Source organism: Perkinsus marinus (assembly GCF_000006405.1).
Source record: "Perkinsus marinus ATCC 50983 genomic scaffold scf_1104296960646, whole genome shotgun sequence".
NCBI lineage: Eukaryota > Perkinsozoa > Perkinsida > Perkinsidae > Perkinsus > Perkinsus marinus.
In genome coordinates, this window is record NW_003206042.1 from 1 (window position 1) to 2,577 (window position 2,577).

Consider the following 2,577-nt stretch of genomic DNA (forward strand, 5'->3'; position numbering starts at 1 on the left):
AGCACGCATCACGTGTTTAACGCGTTATTCTCGGCTCACATGCGTTTTCCCGTGAAGTGAAATGCGGAATATGTTTTTCCCTAGTGTTTTTCTCATATCACTAGGGCGAAACTCCATTGTATCTGCGAAGTTTCAGATCGATTATTATCAATCTCGAAAAATAATTTCATTCTTAGCATTGTAGATATCCAATTGACATGCATTGTTGAAGGAGTCGTCGAGTGACAATCTGCACGCGTGCGCAAGGTACATCGAGAGGCCGCTACTCATCGGAGGTTTCAAGTGTGACTTTCGAGTGTATGTATTGGTGGTCAGTGTGCACCCACTGAAGGTTTACATCTACTGTGATGGTCTAGTGAGGTGAGTCAATAGTAGCAGTGTTGGTGATTTTGTGAAAATTTGGGGGAAAATTTGGGAAATTCTTAGTGGTTTCTGTACAGTTCTATTCGAATTCGTATGTAAAATTAATGAGGAAACTCCTGGCCTCAGCTGAGGAAAGGGGATATCTATAAATCCAACACTGTCGTCGCAAACGTGGGATGTGCGTAGGTGATCATTTTTGGCGGTTCCTACTCTGTATTCCCATTGGAGTTTTACCCTAGTGATATGGAAAACACTAATGAGAAACATATCTCACGACTACTGCATATCACCGCGAATATCGCATTTTTAACAGGATATTACGCCACTCCACGTAAAACGCATGAGACTCCATTGATACGCCACGAACGTTTTTACTCGCGATAACGCCGGAAATGTTTTCTACAATTGTTGAGAACAGCAATTATTCAACGGCTCGGATATAGAAACTGAACCGCTGTAATATAATATGAACATGTACATGCGTGCAGGGTCTATGTTCCAGGTTTGGGACGAGCCGGTATGACCTTGCCACATTATCGGACAAGTTCTCGCATCTCACCAACAGCTCGATAAATAAATTATCACCAACGCTTGCGACTGATAAACACGAAATAGGTAGCCTGAGGGGCTGGTATAAATCGAGAGCTGTTGTTATTGCAGCATCGTGAATCACATGATGCCGTACAATTTCAGGTTTAGCAAATGAAATCTGATTTCTGTGGGAGGGAAAGAGTTTCCCGCAGAATGACAGTTCAAATTCGTGAAGAAATTCATGAAGTATTCGAGAACTAAAGTTCGTATTCATCGAACACAATTCAAATGATGAACGGAGGCGCACTCGGTGTTGACTAGATTTAAATCAAGAATACCATAATTATCACCTCTTCGGAACAAGGAGTGGTATGGAAATTCACTGCTCACATGCGTTTCTCGCGATGAGAAATGTGCTTTTAACATTACGGGTGAAACTTCATTATAGTATATCGACTTCTCGTATGGCGTTATTATTCTATCGCTCATCGACTTGACACAGGGATACTTCTTGAGAAGGTTTTGACGGAGATTAGCATTCGTGGCTCATTAATAATGAGAATACATGAAGTAGTTGTCATATACTGTTGATGCTGGAATTGGAAGAATCTCAAGAGTATTGATCGAGTATTGAAGTCGTTTGAAAGTAGATGCATGGCTTCCGAATTCTCGGCGTTTGACAGGCCCGGGGTGTAAATGGGAGTTCAAGCAACTAGAAGCACATTTCCGTTGTAACAAAGTGGATGATAAGTTTATGTGGTGCAAGATAATCAATCTTGTGAATGCAACACTAGTGAATTTGGTAAGTCGGAGCAGGAAATCATCCAAACAACTATAATGCTTGTCGGAGAAAGTCATTTACCATTTTCCACAAGGCTAGGAACGCATTCTTCAATCAGTGTTTTAATATATGTTCGCTTTCCTCAGCTGACCCTAGGAGTTTCCTCACTCAATATAGGAGTCCATATGCAAACTAGGGTAGAAATGTACAGAAACCAACAAGAATTTCGCAAAATTTCATCAGAAATTCCATATTGTCACCAACATATGTGGTCTACCATGTGCACATTTTCCCACACTGGTTTTCTCAAAGTGTAAATGCCATCACATTAGGAACATCATTTTCTCCATTGTTATCAAACCTTGGGTAACGTTATTTCTCAGAACTAAATGGTCAGTAGCATTTGTGTTATTACAGATCCCGACGGTGCCTTGCAATTCTGGTCGGCAGAATTACTTTGAACTTTTCGGCTTCGACGTGGTTGTTGATGAAACGATGCGCCCATGGCTAATAGAAGTCGGAAACGAATGCGAGGAATTTCGTGGCGCAGTGACGCTGCTCAGGTGAACTGCTCACCAGCACTCCAAGTTGATTGTTCTGTTGATGAGGCTGTGAAAAGGCCGCTGATTGAAGACCTTGTGGACGTTGTCTACCATCCTGATGTGAATTCGCCAAGTTATGGTATGGAATTGCACGCATGCACAACTACCTGTCAGGTGCATGCCCCTGCTTTCCCTTTATCGGATCCTTCAGAATGCGAGAAGCCACGTATCACTTGTCCACGATCAGTCGGTGAGCCGCTATGTGTGTGTTTGATGATTGTCAATCTAACCCAGGAACCTATAATGTTCCTGGAGGGAACTCGTTTTGAATTTCCCACACAGATACTAGGAACACAGTCT

At 42.3% G+C, this 2,577-nt stretch overlaps 1 protein-coding gene across 1 annotated transcript; it reads left to right on the forward strand.

The window, feature by feature from the left end:
- Positions 1-222: 222 nt before the first annotated feature.
- Positions 223-2,356, forward strand: Pmar_PMAR019258 (Tubulin--tyrosine ligase, putative; the record flags this gene model as incomplete). The annotated part of the gene is made up of 5 exons (XM_002772632.1): positions 223-360; positions 866-978; positions 1,578-1,687; positions 2,093-2,191; positions 2,239-2,356. Coding segments are annotated over 5 exons (578 nt in total), but the record flags the coding sequence as incomplete, so codon positions are not given.
- Positions 2,357-2,577: the final 221 nt, after the last annotated feature.